The sequence below is a fragment of the Chenopodium quinoa genome, unplaced genomic scaffold, assembly GCF_001683475.1.
Source record: "Chenopodium quinoa cultivar QQ74 unplaced genomic scaffold, ASM168347v1, whole genome shotgun sequence".
Lineage (NCBI taxonomy): Eukaryota > Viridiplantae > Streptophyta > Magnoliopsida > Caryophyllales > Amaranthaceae > Chenopodium > Chenopodium quinoa.
This window is the reverse complement of record NW_018743389.1, coordinates 695,584-719,631: the sequence shown is the minus strand read 5'-3', so window position 1 is coordinate 719,631 and position 24,048 is coordinate 695,584. Positions and strand designations below refer to the sequence as shown.

Sequence of the window (24,048 nt, the reverse complement as noted above, 5' to 3'; positions counted from 1 at the left end):
GGAACAAACAAAACATTCTTTAGAACTATGCTGTCATCCAACCTGACTGTCCCAATATGAGAAACTTTATTAACTCTTGTGCCATCAGGGATAGTGATGAAATTATTCAAATCATGAACTTCCACAAAAGAATCAAACAAATCCAAATTATGGCACATATGATTAGAAGCCCCACTATCAACTATCTACCTATAAGCAGAAGACAGAAGGCAATAATTACCTGCTAAAAATGCATTGCTATCACCACTACTCATATGTTCTTCCTTCTGCTTACACTAGTAGAAAATATGAAATGTGCACCGGTTCAAAACCCCCCATTCGCACCGGTTTTGAACCGGTTTAGATTTGAGGGATGCCAAAAAAAAAGAAAATTAGCACCGGTTCAAAACCGGTGGCAATTCTTAGTTTTAGCACTGGTTAACCGGTGCTAAGTAATATTTTTGGCACCGGTTAACCAGTGCTAAAAAGCACTGCCACGTTTTTTTTTTTGGTATTTAATAGCAATTGTCATCGGTTCGGTTCAAAACCGTTGCCCTTAATGCCCCAAAAAAATTAAAAAAAAAAAACAATTGGCACCGGTTTGGTGCCAAAACCAGTGCCCTTAATGCCCCAAAAAAATAAAAATTAATATTTTTTGTTTTTTTTTTGCATTTTGCATTTTTTACACTTAAAATTAATATATAAACACTAACATATATATAAAGTTACATATTTTCATTAAAAAAAAGGCTGTAATATTACAATTTTGGTACAGCAATTGAGTACTCTCAGAACTTGAAACGTTCTTGATGAATATGACTTCATTTACATCAAATGACAGGGCATAACCCAATTTGTACAAGGATTCTTCATTGTCTTCAATTCCTTGGTCTTGATAGAATGTGCTCAGACTTCTGGCAGTGAGAGAAAATGCAAACATGTTAATTTCGAGTAGATGTCAAACAACATATAAATGAAACTAATTCAAGCATACTGGAATAGAGATAGTATGTTTGGAGTAAGGTAATAATATGCTTTGTATTAGGGAATGGCAACAAAAAAATTAGTGTAATGGTATGAAACTAATGACAGTGGCCAAATTTGCAAGTTTATAACCATTTAAACCCCCTATTTGTACATAATTAGTCTTTCCATCTAAAAAACTAAAAAAAAAAAAAAAAAAAAAAAAAAAAAAAAAAAACCTAAATTTAGTATCAGGCTACAACAAGAAAGGTATTTGAATGTTTCAAACTTTCAATGGAACTTTTTGTAATCGTAAACAAAGTGAATATGATAAATCCAACTAACCTGCTCAGTGTATGGCAAATACTTCCCATCAAAAGTAACCACAACCCTGTCCTTTCCATCAACGCCTTTGACCTTATTGACCGAGTAATAGAAATCTATGGCTGACATGCTAAACAAGCAAACAAAATTTAATATTTTCAATATGGAAGACAAGCATGGAATAACCGGTGGAAATTCTTAGTTTTAAACCGGTTAACCGATGCGAATTACTATTTTTGGCACCGGCTAACCGGTGCTCAAAAACACTGCAACGCTTTTTTTTTGTGGTATGGTTCTCCGGTACAAAACCGACATGTTCAAACACCTTCACATAGTACTCTTGTATGATTCAGAATTATACAAGTAAACTAGACTTATCATAACCAAAATAATTCATTTGCTCAATTAGAGAAAAACTAAGTAAATGAAAAAGAGTTCAAGCAACTTATTTGCATGAATTTGAGAGTGTACAACATTCATTCCAGAAATTCAAATTTGAACACTTGAGAGAAATTAAACACTCAAAAAATTCAATAAGATATTTCCTTTAGAATAGAGCACACTTATCTCTCAAACTAAGTGCTGAAACACCAAGAAGAATTCCTTTTCATATTACTTCCCAAGGAGATAATCTATTACAAACAACAAGATTATTACTTTCCAATCCTCAATTTACATATCCCTCATAAGCAATAACAATAATTCACTCTTGCATAAACACCCTTCAAAATCAAATCATCCTAATAAAACGTTATTCAGGGTGACTAGCTCCAGCCCAGATGTCCCTATGCATCATTAATAATAAACCCATAAATCAGTTCACAAATCTGCCCAAAAGTCTCAACAAATTAAACATAAAATGTATTGATTGGAATCAATAGGTAATGATTATCATTTGGGTGTAATATCTCATATATTAGACTTTCATCATAGACAAATGGATAGGAGAAAAAAAAAGGGGGGGAGGCCATTTAAGAGTCTCAGTTCCCCCATAACTATCACTGACAACCCACCTTTTTCCATGACTACCAATTCTGCCTAAAGACTACAATCCCAGAACACAAATGGTTCATGGGAGGTCAATGGCAAATATTATTCATCACTTCACCAGAATTTGGGCTTTCTCAAGCAAAGGTTTCATCATTGACAACAGGGACAAACATATCGATAGTCAATGGGGTAAAACGGAGACAAACATATGGACAAATATTGGGGTGAAACGGGGATTGGTTTGTTATATTGGGGTCAGTTAAAAAGGGACATAGTCAAGGAGTATATTCCAAGAAACATTAATCAAGGGACATAATCAAGGAACATATTCCAAGCAACATTAAACAGTGGACATAATTAAGGGACAATTCCAAATAACATTAATCAAGGGACATTAAAAAGGGACATAATCCAAGAAACTCAGGCACATATCACAGACACACCAAAATCAATAGCAACAACAACATATCACAATCATACATCCCCTGGCCAGCAACAAATCACAGTTGCTGGCAACCATTTATCAACAAGCAACACACAATCCTTCATCGTAGGCAACAATAAATCAGATATTTCATCAACAACATCAAGGGACATAATCCAATAAATTCAAGGGACGATATATAAAAGGGCAATCAAGTTATCTAATCAAAGGAGCACCCTAATTTCTGCTTCATCCATGAAGCATTCAAATTAGAGTTATCTACAATTAGGATGGGACAAACATCTTTGAAATTCAAAGAATGTTTGCATTTAAAGGGACAATTCATCAACCACTTGGATCAAAATCAAAAGAAAAATCCATAATTAAGGCCAAAACCGAAATGAATTCATAAAAAAAAGCCAAACCCGAAACTAATTCATATATGTTATGAGTAAAGTTAATTCAAAAATTCGCAAAATTCATCATCATTCCTCAACAAAAACCAAATTCATTAAAAAAAACCAACAACAATAATCCATCAACAATAACCAGCAACAATAATCCAGCCTGCCAGCAACGTATGCTGGTATACAACATGAATCGTTCATGCGCCACTTAAACATGCTTCTAAGTATAGAATTAACATAAATTTAGAAAACTTAAATAACAGAGAGGTTATGGTTTTAGAAATCTACCAACAAATGTCAGCAAGCAAGTTCATTTCGAATAGGGAGACTCAATTGGAGCATTTTTCAGGACCTTTTGTGAACTGGGGTTAGTAGAACCTGTGGTGCATTTCACTGACCCACAGGCACTAGAGCTACATTATGGGTTCTGGGTATTCTTTGGTGGTTCAGTTACAACCTCGGAAACGAACCCTGGTGAACTGAGATCTTGGTTTTAGTCATCATTCCTCAACAAAAACCTCACTTCATTCATCAACAGAAAACGTAAATTTTAACAACATTCATCAACAAAAACCGCATATTTCATCAAAATAAAGGAATAATTCATGAATCTACTTGATTAAAGGAGAGAGAAATGTCGAGTTTTTAAGAACGATACCCACAAACCTTGACGATACCCAAATTTCCATCACTAAGAAAATTAAATAAACATTTACAGCCAACAAAAACCCTAGAAATTGAAAAATAAATCAAATTAACAATCAGAAAAAGGAAAGTATATACATACCAATAACCAAGAGCAGAAACCAGACCAACTTTCTGACTGAGAAGGAGAAGGAGAGCGGCATTGCTTGTGGCGCAGTTATAGAGAAGGAGATCGAAGGAGAGAGAAAAGGAAAGGGAAAGTGGCGATGGCTAAGGGATCTGGCCTGCGGTGGCTTCGAGATCTGGCCGGCGGTGGTACGGTTTTGATTGCATTAACATTAACATAGTAGGTGGCCGGCGGTGGAGAAGGAGATCGAAGGAGAGAGAAAAGGAAAGGGAAAGAGATCGAGGAAAGAGAAACAAAGAAGACATAAAGAGAAACAAAGAAGATAAAAGGGCAAGATTTTTTTTTTAACATTAACATTCGCACTGGTTCGAACCGGTGCGATTAACTCATTTTCGCACCAGTTTGGATTGAACCGGTGCGATTACTCTCTCCCACAATCCCGCCTATTTTTTTTCGCACCACTTTTTAAAAACCAGTGTGCATTTTGCGGTGTTCATTTGATTTTTTCTACTAGTGTTACTGAGAAAACTTTTAAACTAATTGTATTCTTTCATAGTTTTACTAGCATTTACTGCCTTTAATTCTTCCTCAGCTGCCACTTCAATAGAATCATCTCCAGATTTCACATCAGCATGAAGGATTTATGTCTTCGTCAAGTGCAATTACTAGATATATAAATGGATCAAATTATGGAGATAATTAAGTTCATTCTTTTGGGTCGTCGTATTATCATAGCTAGAGGTACTTACGATCTTTGGGCTAGTAAAATAGCCTAAAACCCAATTAAACGGATCATATAAGGTCACACAAAGGGCCTAAATTGCGCATAAGAGGAAGATGCCTATGATGGACCTTCCCTCTAGGTGGCCGACCATATGGAGGATTTTAGGTGGATTGGGGTTGCTTCCTAGTCTAGTTAAAATATGATTATAAATAGACTAGGTATCTAGGGTTGAACATAACATTCAGTGATCATTAGATCAAACCCTAATTAGAAAACACAAGCCAACCCCTTCCAACTCTCTCTCACTCTCGTCCATCCTCCGATCCTTGGTGTGCGCCGGTGGTGTATGCACGGTGGTGGTGGTTCGTGTGGTGGTCGGTTGTCCGCAAAGGTGGTGATCGTGGTTTTCCTCCTTCACTCAACCAATATAGTTTTAGTGGACGGCTCATTCGAATCCCGTGGACTAAGTAGAGGAGTCACGCTTGGGGCTCTATTCTCTCCCTGATTTGCTGATCGAATAGCTACGTGGAAATCACGCTTCAAAGGTATAATTATGTGATTCTTGTGTGTCATGCATGTGATCCTGATTTAGGTGCGTTTGAATTTGGTTCATGAAATTCCGCTTATAGTATCTAAAAGTCCTACACAGCATAATTTGCAAATTTCCCGTTACCTTGATTAATTTAAGACTGTGGATTATTCTTAAACCCAGGGGGAAAACCATTCAACTGAGAACACCTTTCCTTACTGTGCCCTGTCATCTTACAATGATCACATAAATAGTTGATTGTTCTTTTAAAACCTGGATTCTTATTAAAACCAGAACTCTGATGGAAACCACCTCTTTTATATGAACTATTTCCTCTTTAAGGCTGATTGTGTTGTCTTCTATTATTAAACGTTCTTGCAACAAAAGCTACTGGTTCAATAGCCTTTTGAGACAAATTACTCAGTTCCTTATGCCTTTCTTCCTGCAATATCATTCTGTATGCTGGTGCCAAGGTTGGCAGACTTGGCATCATCAGTATATTTGATCTCAAATTAGCATAGTTGTTTGTCAACTTCATCAATAATACCATTAACCTCTTATCTTGCTGGATCATAGCATATTTCTGAGCTAGATTACAGCTACAATTATTACACACACAAGTTGGCAAAGGACAAAGATTATCCAATTCATCCCACAATTTCTTGAGGTTGTTATAATACTCAGAAATTGATGAATTGCCCTGTGATGCATTTGTCAAATCCTGCTGTAAAGAATACAACTGAGCAGAAGAAGCATGCCAAAACCTCTCTTATCTAAGTCCAACCATATTTCTCTTGCTGTATCCACAAAGAGAATATTGCCAGCAATTTGAGGATCTAAGACTGCAATAATAATCCACCTTATGATCATACTGTTACACCTATTCCAAGCTCTCAAAGTAACTGCATCATCAACAGAGGGTTTTGGTAAACTACCATCTACAAACCCTATTTTATTCTTAGCAGTTAGACCAATTACCATTGATCTCTTCCAATTTCCATAGCCAGATCCATCAAAAACATTAGACACCAATTTCATTCCAGTAAAATCAAATGGATGCAAGTAATAAGGACTAGTGGTATCCTAATTTGGATCAATTGCCCTTTCTGAATTTGCACTACCCATTTTCAAATTTAATCAAAGAATAAACCCAGAAAAATTCGAATAATACCCAGAAAACGAACAAGATTCACCTAACTAAATTCTCAACACAATAAGCTCAAACTGTACATAAATCTGCTCAAATATTCAACAAACTGAAACAATCAAACCAAGAATTGCGGAAGAACTTACAACAATCTATCGGAACCAGAAATCAGCTCAACAAGATCAGCTCAAACTTCTACACGAATCTTTGAACTCTCCTGCTCTGATACCATGTTATCAGACAAAATTAAAAATCAAAGAAAGAAATAGAAAGAATTATCTTCATTGATATATTTGTGTAAGCTTCGATTACAAGCTAAAGGAAGAAGAAGAACTGTTTTTAGAGAGAGAATAAGTGTTTGGCAGAAATGAATTCATTAAATGATTAAAGAAGTAAAGATGAGCTTATATAGCTCTGCTTTTATTGCAGCTCAACTAACTACTTTGAAACATTAAAACAAAATATCCTAACCACCTAGCTGACGTGGCATAAGTTGTTATGAAGCATGGTGAGTCAGCTTCTAGGATATAACTCACACCCTAGCCCTTTTTTTTTTTTTTGTGTGTGTGTGTGTTTATAAGGGCAAATAATGTAAGCGGGATTTAATCTTAATTCCCCACCCATCAAAACTTTAACCGACAAAGGGGCGAAGGGGGTGTTTGATTAGGAGTAAAAAGAGTTGTTTCACCATTTTAAAAACTCTTTGGGGTGTTGGTAATGAGCTTTTAGAAAGAGGTTAAGGTTTTTTTTTTTTTTTTTTTTTTTTTTTTTTTTTTTTTTTTTTGCACTACATCAACTAATAACTAATATTTATACACCAAAAATTTTTAAAAGCCAAAAGATTATTGCCAAACAGGGTGAAAAACTTAAAAATGAATCGGGTATATACAAAATTTATCTATAGTAATTTAATATAAATAAAAATTACCTCGATGTGAATAAAAATAACATATGTTTTATTGATATAATAGTTCTCTTTAAACACACACGTAGTTTTATTGATATAAGGTTAAATGGTTAATTCATAATTTGATGCTACTAACTCAAGAACTGACTTATATGATAAAGATATTTCGAATACAATGTGTCCTATTAGGCTATTATTAAAGGTATTAGTGAAATAAAAAATTTGAAAAGAATGTTACTTCGTATATGAAGTTTGCCATTGCCGACGAGTTCACGTGGTAGCATGCTTTCGTTACTTTAAGGCCAATGGCTAGCAAACGATTATAGAGAAACAAAACAGCAAAGATAGATGTTTTTGACTGCTATTTAATTAAAGAGTGTTCTTCATTTTTGTTTCTTTTCGCTAATAAGTATGAATTACAGCTATATTAATGTATTAATTGGAATTTATAAAAGCAAAAAAAAAAATAAAAAAATAAAAAAATAAAAATTGGACAAACGTACCATACCCTTAACTTTTTAATTAAAGTAAAATAGTAAATAAATTAATATTGAAGGTCACCAAAAGTAGATCTGTTTTCTTTTATATATACCACTTTTTAATCTCTCTCCTTGGCTTTTTTTAATCATGTTTTTGCTTGCTTTTGAAAAGTGATTATTGAAAAACGTATCTGCTAATATTTAACTGGCGGATAAATCATTATACTCCCTCTGTTCTAAAATACTGACTCTACTTTCCATTTTCGTTTTTGAATACTTGATTCATTTTCTTATTTAGAAAAATTTTGCAATATTTAACTCATATCTCTTACGTATTGGACCCAACATAAATCGTATTTTATTAATTTCATATTTTCTCTCCTCTAATTCTCTCAACTACTTTTGCTTTTTACAATATAATTTTTATTCTTGCACCTACTGCACTACCTCCATATTTTAATATTTTCTCCAATTTCGCCTAAAATTCCGCACATAAAAAAATAGAACAAGTATTTAAAAATGGAGGGAGTATTTCATAATGAGAGTGATGTGTCTCTAAGTTAGATACTTTTGATTAATATATAACTTTAATTTTATATCTTGATTGCATTATGTTCTGATAAGTGATCATTGAATGTACAAATATATATACTAATGTTATTTTTTAATCCTTTTTATATATACAACTTGATTTCTACGCTTATGGCGGCTGATTTAGGTACGTTAAAAACAAATTGACTTACAAAAAAAAAAATGAATGAAAAAAAATATTACCCATAAGTATTCGTTAAAAAAAAAAAATATTACCCATAAGTATAAAAGTTGATATTATAAATAAATATATATATTGAGATGGAATATATAATATTTATGTTTTTCCTTATGTATGAATAATGCTTAAATACAAGTAAAATATATGGAATAAAAGAACTTAATTGAATGGAGTATAATCAAAATAAAATGATTAGGAAGTACAGTTCAATATAATTATGCTTTTCCAAGAGATCAAACCACGAATTCATCGTGTGTTTCAAGACCCAGCACCATGCTGGACTTATTGGCTTGAAATTTTTATATATTTTCAACTTAAAAGGTCGTAAATTTTATCAAATCCACACTTTAATGGACCTAATCCCAATTAAAAACATATAACACAGTTCAAAATGATACAATCTTGATATTTATATGTCGATATAATGCAACTCTATAGGTAAATGCATGCATTTTTATTGTTTAGTTCATAAAAACTACGTACATGTGGGTTATTTTCTTAACAGGATGTACATCGATAGGAAACCGTAGGAAAATAAGGTGTCTTACTATTGATGAGAATGAACCCCGATCTTGAAGCAACTCAAAATCTTGAAACAACTCAAAAAATAGAAGTGCTGAGCACACGTACACTGCTCCCCACCTTCTTCTTCATGTTGAGTAGTCAATTTACATTTTAGAAGGCTTAGAATTGAAAAAACTGAAAACGTTAATTTTTAATCCAATTAAAATTAGAGAGCAAAAGCAAGTGGAGTAGAAATTATAACAAATGATATATGACCTACCAATATAAAATATAGTCAAAGTGGAAGCAAAAAGCATATATTCAGTGATAGAAATGCGGTTTCCATAAGAAGCACAATACAAGTATAGTGTAACATGATCATTACCAATCTTATGATGACCAAATTTTAAAGGGGCCTATCAAGCAAGCTAAGCTTTGCCTCAGTTGATAAGAGAGTTCGTTGTCATATATCTTGGAGATTTAAGGCTCGAATTTTATCAAGTGAGGTAATTGGAGGTATATGAGATGAAACTCCTTTACCTTATCTCATGCTTTAATTTCAAGTGTTTGACTCAAAAAATTTAGACTAAAGATCTTAAGAGTTGAGGTAAGATCAATAAGGCTGGCCATTTCGGATATTCGATCCGATCCGATCCAAAATTTCGGATATTCGAAAATTTTGAATTGGGAAAATTACGATCCGAAGCCGATCCGAAAAAACCGGATATTTGATTTTCGGATGTCCGAAATTTCAGATCGGATCACCAGATATCCCATCCATATACTAATATTGAAATTTTACTATTTATTCTCTCGTTATATTTAAAAAATAGAAAAATGAAATTTGAAGGGCCTAGAGCTAGCTAAGGATTCCTTTAATTTGTAAGGCATGCTCCTACCGACAACAATTGTCATCAAACTTCTTCTCATTTCTTTCCCCTTATAATCATAACGTTTACTATACATTATACATCTTGTGACCCATATCGATCATTTGTGGGCATACCCCTATTAGTAGGGCAGTCTTCTTTTACAAAAATAAATGTATCTTCTTACATCTTAGTGCTAGATTATGCACTATTTTTATAGAGTTGTGAAAAATACTTTCTTCGTCTGAGATTTAATTTGTTGTCACAATGCAACTTTGAGTAGTCACGTTATTAAAAATCAATAATCACATTATTGATAAGATAACTCACATGCATAGTTGGTTTGATCAGTTTGATTATTAATAATGTGATTACTAATTTCAGATGAATAGAGTAGTGAACTGATCATAAATAGTAAAATCTAAATCTTGATGATCTACTTATAATTCAAATATGTAACCGATGCAAATCTTAGGCACGATCTTAGTGATTGTATGATCTTAGGATCCCACCTAGGAAAAAATCAACTAATTTTAAGTGGTACTCCTTAGTCTTTAGGATCTTAATAAAATTATACAATGTTGCGATTCATTAATTTGATCCAACAACTATGGTAGGATCTTAATATCACAAATTATTATGAAAAAATTTCATTACAAGTGGGGAAAAAGGCCTGGTAGAGATTCTATTGTCTAGAAGAAGTAGCAACAAACCAAGTAAGTGCCTTTGTTTTTATGGGCCAAAAGCTAGCACCAAAGGCAAAGTGATAAGATGGATATATTATTAACATTAATATTTGAAGTGAAATTCACACTTTCATAAAGTTAATAAATGATAATGATGTCTAATTATTAGGGAATATCTTGGACCATTTGTCTGCATTATAGAGCACCACTGGTTTCCACAACCAAGATTATTTACCTTTACTATGTAATAGTTATATCATCATTAATTAGCTTGATATGATTCCACTAAATATAAAACATTATAAATTATTTCTAAAACTATTTGATATATAGATTTACAAGTTTGCATCTCTTAAAACTAGTCCACATTGTATTAATATGCATGGTTAACAATGAGCTATTGTCATTTAGTTTATTCTAAATTAAACAAAACACAAAGTAGGTTAAGTTTAACAAATTTTACATTCAGTTCAATGCGAATAAGTTAAATTTGCCAAATAAATAACGGAACATAAAGTTATACACAAATAGATTTACAATACAATTTAAGTAATTAAGTGACATATACATAACAAATGGAGAAATGAGAGAGTGGAGGCCTAGTAACGAAGTTTAAGTAAGGTTATACCTTAAAATCAATCGTTTACGTGAAAGCATGGCATGGCTCATCACTAGTAGTAGTAGCTAGAGTTCACATCAAGTCCACTCTGTCTTTCAATTATGAATACAAATTATCCCACTTTTTTTTAAACGTACGGAAGAATGAGTTTTGTCGACACAAATTCAATTACAAATATTTCAGTAAAATGATCTCAAATTACAATTTGTTAGCAAATTGAGTAAGAGGAGATGAAGACCCACGCACTAACAAAATCATACCAAGTTTCATCTTAAAATCAATTAGTACTTAGTGGAACAACCTACTTTGTTTAAATCGTATGATTTTTTTTTTTTCGAAATTAAATGTAAGGGCGTTGATTAATGTTCATATACACACTAGTACAATAATGTCTACTTTGGGCTAAGTCTGTATGGTTCTGTTTTTGGGCTCCTTCCCAAAAAGCCTTGTACTAGTGTATTGAGTATCAATATATAAATAGCTCCTTCCCTAGCTATTTCTTCCATGTGGGACTTGGGATGAAATTCCCAACATTCCTTCCCTTAATCCAAGGATCACATCACCACCTGTTACTCGCAACCTTTTCAGTACCGCTGATGCACTATGAGTTACAGGGCAACCCCACCGGCTACAGGACTTCCCTTGGTCCCACAAGCTTGAACATCATCAAGAGAACTTTCGACACAAAGGGCACAAATCAACAACTTCAAGAATGCATGAGGAATACCCCCCATACTCCACGGAAACCATCCGCCTCGGACCGAACCGCCCGACTTTGATACCATTTGTAAGGTCACCGATTCATGCTCATACACACACTAGTATAATATTGTCCGCTTTGGGCCAAGTCCACACGGTTTTGTTTTTGGACTCCTTCTCAAAAGGCCTTGTACTAGTGTATTGAGCATCACTATATATATAGCTCCTCCCCTTGATATTTCTTCCAAGTGGGACTTCAGATGAAATTCCCAATATTAAACACTTATAAGACAGTAATTAAGACTTTTAAGTTGCCAATCACATTGTAAACCATATTATTAGTGATTAATTAGTATTTAGTGAAACAATATTCTGTCCAGTTCAGAACAATGCACTATCAATTTCACGAGATGCGTTAGAACTTAGAAGGGCAGAAAAAGAGTCATTTTCTATTGTTTTAGTAATTTACGTAGATCACATGACACATTTGTCTGCTTATGAAAATTGATAGAATGTTGCATTTTTGGATCATATAGTTATATTATTAGATTATAGAGAATGTTAACGTACTTAAGTACGATTTTGCTAATTAAAACAGTATATATTTAGAGATGTTTTGGGCTCACTAGTCTTAATCCTTAATTAATTTAAAATTAGTTAACAAACAATAATACATAATATTAAATCATACTAGCCAACCTGAATTTGTCTAGATTTTATCAATTCCTGGCATCTAATCGCATTTCGATGATAACATCTCTTATGTAATTTAGGAAATATTATACCTAAATTTTACTGTATTAATCACGGATAGAAGTACAACCAAATACAACACTCTTAACTTAAAGTCCATATGCTTAATCTGACCCAAGAGATCGGTTTTTCTAAAACTATTATAAATTAATATGAAATATTTTGTATTATCAGTGCGTTTTCTGTGCGGTTGGTCACATCGTGTGGTCGCTTGCAAAAAATACGAAATACCCCCTTAAACACTAATAAACATAACCCCCATTATAAATCCCTACAATACTAATAGAGTAACTCGTATTATACTGATAAAGTAATCCCTACAATACTAACAGTGTAACCCCTAACGAAGTAACCCCTAATGAAGTAACCCCTTTAATCCTCACAGAGTAACCTTAATATAAAGTTCATAATTTGTTACGGCAACTCCCTCGAATCTACCATGTTTTCCCTCCAAGCTTTTTCAAATTTGCACTAAGTATTTCAATAAAAATAAAAATATAAAAAATTTCATGTTTTATATGTTCCATTTCATAAAGATATTGCAACAAATTATCTTACATACCTTACAAAGTACAATATGGAGTATTTACATTATACGAAGTACTTTATTAGATTATTGTACTCGTATTAGTGCATGAGATATGAGAGGCAACCCACTAAATGAGCCTTATGAGATTCAATCCTTGAATTGCAATGATCAGAGGTGAAACGTGATACCATTATTCCACCACCTAAATCTCATAGTTTTGTGATATATATGTTGATGAGATTGCAAAATTATTGAAAGTATTTTCCATACCATTTCTAGATTTTGTATTTCGGTGTATTCGGCCGCAGTGCCCAAGCAATTATACGACGTGCTTAACCGCATAGTTTTGCGCCCATGCTACAAATTTGTTGGAGCTATTGTAAAAGATCAGCGTATAACCAGAAATTACAATTAGACAGTCACATCTAAATAAATCAGGGACAAAATTTGGTAAAAAAACAGGGGAAGGTGATAAGAAAATTCTTTGTTGTTTTACAAACTCTCAAAGACTGAAAGTAATGCCATGTCAGCTGTATCACTGTATGTGTGTAGTTGCACAAGATTACAAGACACTAAAGATTATTGTGCTACTAACATGGACACATGGTGCAAATGTGCAACCGATGAATTTAGCCAAAAACTTTGATCTATCAAAACCAAAAGGCAATCCAAATATATACTTCCTCCATTGCATAAATATTGCAATGTATATATTTTTTACAAATTTCATTTTTATTATAACGTTTATATTTTTTACAAATTTCATTTTTATTATAACGTTTTCTTATCTACATATACTTGCTCAATGATGCGGGCTTACTTCGATATTTCTAATCTTCTTAAAATTAATACATTCCCTATATGTTGTAATATTTGTGGAACGGAGAAGTTAAGCTTATTAAGTGGTTATTATTTTCTCTTCTCAAGCTTTTTCAATGTCTGACAAATCTTAAATTCATTATGTACATAGTTTATACGAAATCTTAACATTATCCTCTATTATACGTAGTTAATATGAAGTAACTAAGTTTAAGGTGGTTATTATTTCTTCTCATGCATTTTCAATGTCCAACAATACATAACATACATTTTCGTTCGCACGAAATCTTAACATAGTTCTTCACGTGTGTAGTTTACTCTTAATTAATTCGTTATCATTGTTAACTTTTAATACGAAATAGAGACAGAATTGAACTCAAAAGCAACTTACCAATCCAAAAACTTCACTTTCATCTCATTATTAAGTTACTAACATTGCATGGAATGTTTATTTATTTTGACTGAAAGAGTACGTATTTTTACAATAAAGGAAGGTGACACATGATGAAGTCGCCCATAGACAACACCTTTAATTCTTTATATAATACGGAGTAACATACAACGTACAAATTAGAATTTGGACATACTCTTGCAACTATGACTAAAAGTATGAGCATAGAAAATGGAATACAGACTGTTATCACACACTACACAACACCCACTTCACACACTACACAACACCCACTTCACACACTCTCACTTAAGTCACTCACTCACTTCCATCCCACATTACATCACTATATATACTCTTTAACTCTCAACCCCTCTTTTATCATCTTACATCAAACAAAGCTAGCAAAAACACATAGCTCGCAACCATGAAACACCTCCACTTCACACCCCTCTTCTTCCTCCTTCTCCAACTCCTCTCCCTCACTCGACTCGGCCTCGGCCAACTCGATCACTCATGTAACCTCCCAGAAGACAAGGGGTCAACCCTAAAGGTCTTCCATGTATCAAGCCCATGCTCACCCTTTAAACCCAAGAAAATGTCATGGGAAGAAAGTGTGATCCAAACTTTTATTGAGGACAAGGCTCGGTTACAATACTTGTCGAGCCTCGTGGCACGGAAGTCGATCGCTCCCGTGGCGTGGGCTCGACAGCTGATCCAGAGCCCAACCTACATTGTAAGGGTGAAGGTTGGGACTCCTGCTCAGACATTTCTTATGGCATTTGATACAAGTAATGATGGTTCTTGGTTGCCTTGTAGTGGTTGCACTAATTGTGGTTCTTCCCTTTTTTCTACCGAAAAATCCACTTCTTTTAAAGGCGTTGCTTGTGGCACATCTCAGTGTCAACAGGTACTTTCTCTTCTTCTTTTCCGTCATATTGATTTAAATGCTTACGACATCTGCTTTAGCCAGATAGACACTAAACTTTTCAAGAGTTGACTTAAACAATAGACATACAAGAAGATGACTAAAAGTAATAATATGAATAACTAATTAAAATTAAATATTAATTATACCGATTAAATTATATTTAATTTTATCATGTATTCTTAAAGATAGAAAATGTATTAGATGGATAGTTATTGCAACAATGCATATATTATTGTCGACCTTTATAGATTTTCTGTTAGTTTTATGACGAACTTATCTTAATTTGAGGTCAGGATTAGTTGTTGAAATAATGGCACAATTTAGGCAAAACGTAACAAACATATCGTGTGTTAAATACCTATCGTTTAATTTTTAAATGTTTGGCTACATTTTATTATCAGTCATTTATCAAGGAATTATATTAGAATATAAAACTTTATCATTCATTGAACAACTTTTTAATATTTTCTTGATTTTGGTATCATTAACAGTAATATGATTTCGATATTACTTTTACTTACCACACTTAGAAATTAGGCTTGATATTATTTTGGGAAGTCATTTATAAATGTACCATTTGTGGTATACTCCAAATACTTTAAAAAGGTAGAAGACATTTATGAAATTGAATATACCATCATGATTAGAAATTGTGAATAAAAAAGTTGTAAATCTAGTTGCTCTTTTTATGTTGGATAAAAGTATCACTTTGTACATAATAAGATAGTGAAAGGCAAAGTAACTTTCATAATTATTAGGTATGGATGTCATAATATTAATCTAAACTAGCCACACCCCTAAAAAAAACAAAATTTGCTATTTGGGTTTAGCTTTTGACCTTTAGTACGCTAATTGTAGTGATTTATTTGAATTTCAAATAAATATTCATATGATTAGCGGGGAGTTAAAATAAAAAAATAATTAAAAAAAAAAAGTTTTGTAAAATATTCTTGAATAGTATAGAATTAAGTGAGAGCTCAATGTTAGATCTCTCACCTTCCTACTATGATTACGTACCTAGCCTCATTGTCCACCTGTTGTGGTTCGAATATTATGTGGATGTTTTCTTTTATAAGTCTAATTGATTGAGGTTTCTACTGTGTATAATGAGACCATTATATATGCCAAGATAAAAGATAAAAAAAATGTAATTTCAGTACTATAATTATGCATTTCTTACAAGGCAAATAAGCAATATGTTACATCACATTTTGTACTTGACTAATACTCATAATTCACTATAAGAGAAATAATACGAAGTACGTACATCAATACTTTTGTGGTATCTATTCTTTGTGCAAGAATTGAAGTATTAATAATGTTCCATGTCAATTGCACTACTTGTACAAAATTTTAACTATGTTTTACTTGTTCTTCAGGTAACAAACCCCGTCTGTGTCCAAAACTTGTGCACCTACAACCAGACCTATGGCGGTTCCACCCTAGCGGCCACTCTTGCACAAGACACCATCGCCCTAGCCCGGGACCCTATCCCAGGCTATGTCTTTGGTTGCATCCAAAAGACAACCGGGGCGTCGGTCCCACCACAAGGACTATTGGGCCTTGGACGAGGCCCATTGTCACTCCTTTCTCAAACCCAAAACCTTTACCAATCCACATTTTCCTACTGCTTGCCCAGCTTTAGGTCATCCAATTTCTCTGGATCCATGAAACTCGGCCCCGTAGCCCAGCCTAAAAAAATCCATTACACACCATTGCTTAAGAACCCAAAGAGGCCTTCCCTTTACTATGTTAACTTGAAAGCAATCAAAGTAGGGAGTAAAACCGTTGCCATTCCACCCGAAGCTTTGGCCTTCAACCCAAACAACGGCGCTGGCACCGTTATTGATTCCGGTAAGTAAACTAACTATTTAACACTAAGCATAACAAATATATACTACCTCCGCTTCATATTTTGTCGCCACTTTGGGATATTATTTATGAGATATAAAATATTCCAAAGTTGTAAAAAATATAAAATGGGGGTAGTATTATATTTGCTTTTCAATAGATGTATTATTTTGACTTTTTACATTATTTCAACATTAATTAGGAACAGGAATAGTAAATTTTAGTACACGACAATTTGTCAACCATCAATAACGGTCAAAATTCGTAGGAAGAATGGTAAAGAATACAGAATACTATGTTCATTACCGTATTAATGAAACTCCATCTCCAAACACGTGCTTTTCTTTGTTACATTGTAACGGGGTCGTAATCAAAACTAATACCGGGGTGTAGGCACCACATAACAGTGCTTGCATCACCCTTTGGAAAAAAAAACAGTTTCTTCCTTCCATGTCCTACAAATTAAAATTATGGTGCAGCTGCTGCCACTATCAGTAAAGTGGAAAACAGAAGCACACCCGTGAAAGGCATCATCCTTAGATGCTTGTACTGTAACGCTAATATCTAGATCTCTTAGTCTCTCACTTCAATTCTTCTCAATTTTAGTGCATAGTCATCCCCAAATTTACTTAAGGCCAAAATATTTTGCAGGAACACCACCATTTTATTCACAAAAGTTACTTGTCTTTGTGACCACACCAAATGTTTATTTTGTCAACCACACTTATCCATGCCCATGTTCAGTGCATGTAAATAATGAGATTATGGGTCCTAATTTTTTTTACTTGTTATGACGATTTCCGCTATTTTACTACCTTCTTATTACTACATTATTTGCAACAATTAGACAATTTATACTCACACTTTATGTCGAATTGTTTCAATTAAATTATAACGGAAGTAGTATTTCATTTGCTATAGGAAATTTTCAGCCTCAAGTAATTCGAGTCATTAAAGATTCTAATAATACCTTATTGCTCGTTAGTATTAAATTAATAAATTGTGTTTGATTGGTAAAGAATTTATTATCAAAATACTTTTTAAAAAAAAACCTGATTAGAATTCAGGCTTTGATTAGTACTGATTGACTTCAATTCTTTTTTGTACCAATAAGATGAATACCTACGAAATTAAATTATTACATGGAAGTTTTTAGCCTCAAGTATTTAAAGTGTTAAAAGATTCTAATAAATTTTTTTAGTGCTAAATTGTGATTAGAGTCTTTTATAACGTATGACTTTAAGTACTTGAGGCTAAGAAATTACCCGTAATAATTTGATTTGATTATATATTTACTAAACTTTTTACTATTAAGTACATAACCCTTAGAAAATAACAAGTGAAATATTGTTAGATTCTTCGATGTGTACTTTTTATTAAATATAAAAAATTATACTCATTATGAAAATAAAGATATTTATAAACAAACAAAAATCTAATATCAAGCTTTATAATTCCATGCTCAATTATATTCTACCATAATATTTTTCAGGCACGGTGTACACCCGGCTAGCCCTACCAGCCTACACTGCAGTGCGGGACGAGTTCAGGCGTCGAATGGGGAAGGCAGTGGTAACATCCCTAGGCGGGTTCGACACGTGCTACAGCGTACCAATAACCATACCATCCATAACCTTTGTTTTTGATGGCATGGACTTGACATTGGACCAAGACAACTTCCTACTCCGTAGTACCTCCACCAGCATCGCATGCCTCGCAATGGCGGCCGCCCCAGAGAACCCCAATTCCGCCCTCAATATCATTGCCAACATGCAGCAACAGAACCACAGGGTCGTCTATGATGTCCCTAACAATAGGATTGGCATTTCACGTGAAACTTGTACTTAGAATTTTTAAATTTTTTTTTAAGGAAGTTGGGAGTGTTGAAGCTTGTTCATTCCCTGAGAAAAAACATAATGTATTAGTGTAAGTGTTGTTATAAATTATGTCCTGGACGTAATCCATTTTCACTAAGGTAGTCCATGACTTGAAAGGTGACGATTTCGTTAGTTACAAAAATGGGGGACAAATTTACAAAATAGTACTGAAACAAGCAGAGGAATGCAAAACATCAAAATGAAGGGGATTTGTTTTATCACTACTTTTGTGTTTTGCTCTTGTCACGGGTTCTTGATCGTCTGAAGATAATAGTATGTGTCTCTGCTATAATTTGTCATTGTTTAAACGCGTTAGCAAGCTTAATCGTCTCATTTTACCAAGCTAATTTCAAAAATTATTGGGTCGTCCAAAACCATCACGTTGCCTATGGCAGATAGGCGGATATACTACCCTGTTAACAGTTATTTGCAACATTTACCAAAAAAGATTCTAACTATTATTTGCAACAAACTTATTTCTTTCCTATTTTAGTAACTTTTTCTATCAAAATGACAAAAATACCCTCATTTAAAAATTATTAACACATAAAACTACACATAATTACAAATCATTATAACTCTAATCTAAATTAATTATGTAAGTCTTTCCCATCCTAATAATTAGATTAATCTCAATTCATCTCCCCAATTATCTTTCTCTCTCCTCCTTCATCTCTAATTTCCTTTTCTTCATCTCTCATCAAATTCCAAACCTTTGTTAAAGGGGGTTCCAGATCTGGTTGTTTAATTTGTCGGAGGTTTGCTTGTATTTGTGGTTGGATTTGATGGTTTGTGGGTAGGTTAGCAGGTTTGTGGGGGTGCATCGTGGGTGAGTTTGTTGGATTTGGGCCGGGGTAGGGTTTACCGGTTTCGTGGGGGTTGGTTTTGGTGGTAGTCAAAAGGTTTCGGTGGTTCGTGTTGGATTTGGTGGTTTGTGGGTGGATTTGAAGGGTTCATCGGTGGTTCGTGGTTGAATTTAATTGGTGGTTTGTGGATGGGTTTGAAGGGTTCGTTGGTGGTTCATGGTTGGATTTGGTGGTTTGTGGGTCGGTTTGAAGGGTTCGTGGTTGGATTTGGTGGTTTGTGGGTGGGTTTGAAGGGTTTGTGGTTGGATTTGGTGGTTTGTGGGTGGGTTTGAAGGGTTCGTCGGTGGTTTTGCTTGATTCGTCGTTGGATTCCGGTGATTTTGGGTTGTGGGTTTCAGTGGCTTTGGTGGTTCCTTTGGTTTTTGGTGGTTTTGGGTTTTGTGGTTCTGGGTTTCGGTGGTTATGATTTTTTTCTTTTAATTGTTTTTTTTTAGTAGGATTAATACTTAAGCATTTGGCCTTATTTTTCAGTAATCATGCTTAATAAATTTTGCCTAGGAGTACGCACAGACCCCCTTTGTTGCAAATAAATGTTAACGGAGGTAGTATAATTTATCTCCACTTGGTCAAATTTCACATCATCTCAAATTCCTAATCGTTTGTAAATACATATTTTAGATATATAACATAATATAGGGCTGGCAATCCCTGACCCAACCCGGAGTTACTTAGGAAAACCCGAACCCGACCTAACCCGAACAACCCAAATTCGACCCAATTTGACCCAAATTTCATAATTCGTAATAACATTAAGTTTTACACATTTGTTTTTTTTTATAATTTCTAAGCATAACCCAAAATCGACCCAAAATTTGACCCGAACCCGACCTGCTTACCCGAATTATCACCCCTAATATAACAAGCAATTCATTATACAAAAAGAGAGCTTAAAGCAACAAGCATAATTATTTTACAAATGCTAAGCATTAAATTAAAACATACATGATAGTTTAGAAGCTAGACAAATGCAAAGTCTTGCTTATAGCTAGTCTTTATTCTTAGTATATCATACTCCGTATGATTTTATATTGTCCAAGCTGATTTCTCTACTTGGTAAACCCTGCAATTGTCATTTCGTGGACAAATTAATCAATGAACGTTTATACATCAATATCAAAATAATTCAACACATAGAAGATCAACGTTACTAGTATTACACTCGGGTGCTAGGCTGCTAGCACATCTATCTTATACTCGAGTGTACGTGCACTAAGGCAGTGTGTGCATCGCGCTTGTGTCACATATCACACGTGACACGTAAAGACAAATTATACTCCTATAGGAGTAATCAAATTAAGATCATCAACATTTCAAGTTTTTAGAAGAATTTTTTTTACCTCTGATAATGTCCTTGGTAATCTGAACCCTGCTTTCTTGATCACCTTTGCTATCATATTCGGCTATTCGCTACCCTTTTCTACCAAACATGATCTTGGCCGCGAACTTCTTAGCACTGATATTACTTGAATATTCTTCCTTGTTGCAATTGGCAGAGAATCCTAAACTTAACTCTTTTTTTACCGCGTAGTTAGAGCTAGAACTAGACATGGATTGGGCCGTGCTCCCATATTGGCCCGAGCCAGCAAATGCTTGAGCAGCATAGCCCATAGCCTGGTTTTGGCTTGCATAGGTATTGGGCTTTCCAGCCCAACTACCTCCATGTCCACCACTAACATTATGGGATGGATACTTGGTTAGTATCTCATCCATAATGTCATTAACACCCTCATCGACGTTGTGATCATAGTCGCCATATGGGGTGTGGGCCGAGTGGTTCAGTTGGTTTGGCCCAAATCTGTTGATGGACTTATCAGCCCATCCGTGTTGCTCGCGCTCTCCATACATGGTGTTGTTGGAGCTACTAAAGTGATTTGGCCCAGTGTATTTGGTGGGTGAGTTAGCATAACCATGGTCCACTTTCCCCGCCGCGTAGCTTGAGTGATGAGGTTGGGTTGGACTAGAGAACTTATCTGGTGAGTTAGTCCAACCACGACGACTTGTGTTCCCACCCATGTAATCCTGGTTATGTGTTGCAAGGCCAGAGTGATGAGCTTGGGTTGGGCTAGAGAACTTCCTTGGTGAGTTGGACCAACCTTGATCCATATTACCCATCAAATTCCCCTCGTTATGCATTTCCATGTTGGCCTGATGATTTTGGGTTGGACTAGAGAACTTATTTGGTGAATTGGCCCAACCACGACCCATTTCTCCAGTCATATGGTTCTCATTATGGAGCGAACTATCATCATGATGGATTTGGTTTGAGTTTGAGAATCTATTGGGCGGATAAGCCCAAACTTCATCATCATTCTCTATCATATGCTCATTTTTATGCATTCCAAGACCCGATTGATTACTTCGAGTGAATTTCGTGGGGGAGTTATCCCAACCAATACCCGTTTTCCCCACCGTACGATCCTCGCTATGCATTGCTAGGCCCGAGTGTTGATCATGGGTTGGGCCAGAGAATTTTGGGGTCGAGTTACCCCAACCCTGATCCATATTCCCCATCATATGCTCTTCTTTATGTGCCATACGGCCCGATTGATTTGTTTTGATTGGGCTCAAGTATTTTGGACCGGAAATTGCGGTGTTCTTATTAGCGTAACCACCTTCGAATCCGCCGTCACCATAATTGTAAGCCTTTTGCTCTCCTCCCTGGTACATGGATTGCCCTTGGTGGTATTGGGCTGGGCTAGAGTATTGATTGGGCTTTTTGGACCAACCATACTCCATTTCTCCCATGCCCACTTGACCCTCATGCATCGTCATATTCCCCATCACATTATGGTCTTCTTGGACATGAATTGATGGGCTTGGGAGAACGGTTCGGGCATGGGCATAGTAGTTGCTGGGCTTCTCGATGGATTGGCTTATATGTTCTTGGTACTCATATTTAGAGAAGTTTGTTTGGTTGGAATAGCTAGGCTTGTATAATTTCATTGATGACTTAAACAAATTATTAGAAAAAAACTATTTGTAAGGTAAGAAATTTGGGTTAGAAATGGAGTGGATGAGTTATAGCATACATAGTTCTAGTCCCTTTATATAAGGTGAACCAAGAGATAATCTTTTTTTTTTTTTTTTTTTTTTTTTGAACGGAACCAAGAGATAATCTAATAATTCTTTTGGTGGGAAAAAAAAGTTGGATTCTTGCTCCACTTGTATCATAATTCATTTTTTCAATTGGTTTTGGAAATAAATTGTTTGAAAATTCCTTTAAAGTGCATTCCATAGGCATTTATTCCATATGTTTAGTCCATTTATTTTTTGGATTTTGAAATATGCTCCCTTATCCTTAGATTACCGTGCTCTTACACAAATTTGATGAACAAAGAGGTAATGAAAGACACCACATCACATAAGATATGAAGAAAGAGAGTGAGTTTTATTTTATTTTCCTCTGAACATATTTAGTTGATACATTCTAACAGATTAAAAAAAAGAAGAAGAAAAAAAAAATTTAATTGAATTGTTATTTTATTGTGTAGCATGTAGTAGTGAATTATTATTACTATTTTTTTATCATAGCTAGTGGGTGGTACAATTTTTTCTATTATATTTAATGAATGCTGGGTAAAATGTGGGGTAAAAAAAATTACGAATTAAAATGATGAATTCCATATCATATTGGAAAAAAAATGTCTATTAAATAAGGACGCGTTTATTAAAAAGTGTCATATCATATTGAAAAAAAAATGTCTATTAAATAAGGACGCGTTTATTAAAAAGTGTCAAATAAATAGGAATGAAAAGTTTATAGATCTCAATTTTAAATATGAGTCTAAAGACTTTAACCAAGTATGATTGATAGTAGTGATTCTTGCGTCTAATCGGTTTAGTAAGTTTGATGGGATGTATCATGTATTCATATGAAAATGCTAAGCTTAACCATTATAGTAATCAAAGGTAGTAGGTAATGGCCACATTTGACTACTTTTAGTCTTTTGAAAATAAAAATGATGGTCAGGAATTTAAATTTTCCACATTTAGTGGTACTAGAATCTTACCCATATTATCAACATAGAATCATACTTTAGTGTTTATTCGATTATCGTACTATATATACACATTTTAATAGGCATCTAGATATTCAAGATTCCAAATGGAATGGTGTTGAGTGGTAGTTGGCTCCAATCCTTTTATTTGGCAAATACTATAACCGAAAGTTTAAATTCCACCACCTAATTTTATGCTAGTATATGTTTCTAAGCAACTTTAAGCTTGAAGAATAGTA

At 34.3% G+C, this 24,048-nt stretch overlaps 2 protein-coding genes and 1 long non-coding RNA gene across 4 annotated transcripts; 1 reads left to right on the top strand and 2 right to left on the bottom strand.

Annotated features, from left to right (window-relative positions):
* Positions 1 to 699: 699 nt before the first annotated feature.
* Positions 700 to 6,628, bottom strand: LOC110738376. The gene is made up of 3 exons (XR_002514605.1): positions 6,406 to 6,628; positions 1,288 to 1,396; positions 700 to 893 (listed from the first exon to the last, which is right to left on the bottom strand). It is a non-coding gene; the product is annotated as an uncharacterized LOC110738376 (long non-coding RNA).
* Positions 6,629 to 14,453: 7,825 nt separating this feature from the next.
* Positions 14,454 to 19,319, top strand: LOC110738375 (aspartyl protease AED3-like). Its single transcript, XM_021918756.1, has 3 exons — positions 14,454 to 15,196; positions 16,597 to 17,071; positions 18,561 to 19,319. Exons 1-3 carry the CDS (start codon positions 14,714 to 14,716, stop codon positions 18,914 to 18,916), a joined length of 1,314 nt encoding a protein of 437 aa, XP_021774448.1. The 5' UTR covers positions 14,454 to 14,713; the 3' UTR covers positions 18,917 to 19,319.
* Positions 18,876 to 22,856, bottom strand: LOC110738374. Of its 2 annotated transcripts, XM_021918754.1 has the most exons (3): positions 21,149 to 22,856; positions 20,754 to 20,871; positions 18,876 to 18,969 (listed from the first exon to the last, which is right to left on the bottom strand). In XM_021918754.1, exon 1 carries the CDS (start codon positions 22,752 to 22,754, stop codon positions 21,219 to 21,221), a length of 1,536 nt encoding a protein of 511 aa, XP_021774446.1. In that variant the 5' UTR covers positions 22,755 to 22,856; the 3' UTR covers positions 18,876 to 18,969; positions 20,754 to 20,871; positions 21,149 to 21,218. The 2 variants fall into 2 exon arrangements, with proteins under 2 accessions (XP_021774446.1, XP_021774445.1); XM_021918753.1 differs by lacking the exon at positions 18,876 to 18,969 and having other exon boundaries at positions 20,374 to 20,871.
* Positions 22,857 to 24,048: the final 1,192 nt, after the last annotated feature.